Source organism: Mesitornis unicolor, unplaced genomic scaffold (assembly GCF_000695765.1).
Source record: "Mesitornis unicolor isolate BGI_N332 unplaced genomic scaffold, ASM69576v1 scaffold33316, whole genome shotgun sequence".
Lineage (NCBI taxonomy): Eukaryota > Metazoa > Chordata > Aves > Mesitornithiformes > Mesitornithidae > Mesitornis > Mesitornis unicolor.
Genome location: NW_010193527.1, coordinates 1 through 515, shown reverse-complemented (window position 1 = coordinate 515; position 515 = coordinate 1). Strand labels below are relative to the sequence as shown.

Below are 515 nucleotides of genomic sequence, written 5' to 3'. Positions count from 1 at the left end.
CGGCACCCCCCAGAGCCCCCCCTGCTCCACCAGCAGCATGGCCTGACCCCGCTGGGCCCCTCCGAGCCTACCCAGACCCCGGCACACGGACTTGGGGACCCACCCCAGCCTCATTAAGCTGTTTTTTTCCCCCAAATCTCAGGCTGAGCCCGGAGGGGGCCTCCATTACTCATTCAGTGAATGCTTTGGCCCCCCGAGGGCAGCCCACACCAGGGGGGTGCACCCTGTAACCCCCCTGGGGTTCCCCGCTGCTAAAGTGCGCCAGGGAGGCGGAGAGAGCAGCTACTGCCAAAGCCCCCACAACGCTCCCCATCAAATGGGGAGGGAGGGGGCAAAAGCAGGTGCCCCTAGGGCATGCCCCAGCACTTGGGGTGACCCTTGCACCCCTCCCCTGTCCCCTCAAGAAGGCAGCAGGCACCACCAGGAGCAGCAAGAGGTTTATTGGGGGGAAAAGGGGGGTGGAGCTGCTACTCCCCTGCAGGGCAATGGGCAGAAACCACCCCCCACCCCCCCCA

General features: G+C 65.8%; 1 protein-coding gene across 1 annotated transcript in view; it reads left to right on the top strand.

The window, feature by feature from the left end:
• Positions 1 to 117, top strand: part of ENG (endoglin) — a gene marked incomplete at its 5' end in the record, with an annotated part of 4,439 nt that extends 4,322 nt beyond the window's left edge. Inside the window, one exon of the mRNA XM_010187490.1 lies at positions 14 to 117. Within this exon, the coding sequence (XP_010185792.1) occupies positions 14 to 117 (104 nt within the window). The remainder of the gene's footprint in view (positions 1 to 13) is intronic.
• Between the last annotated feature and the right edge of the window lie 398 nt (positions 118 to 515).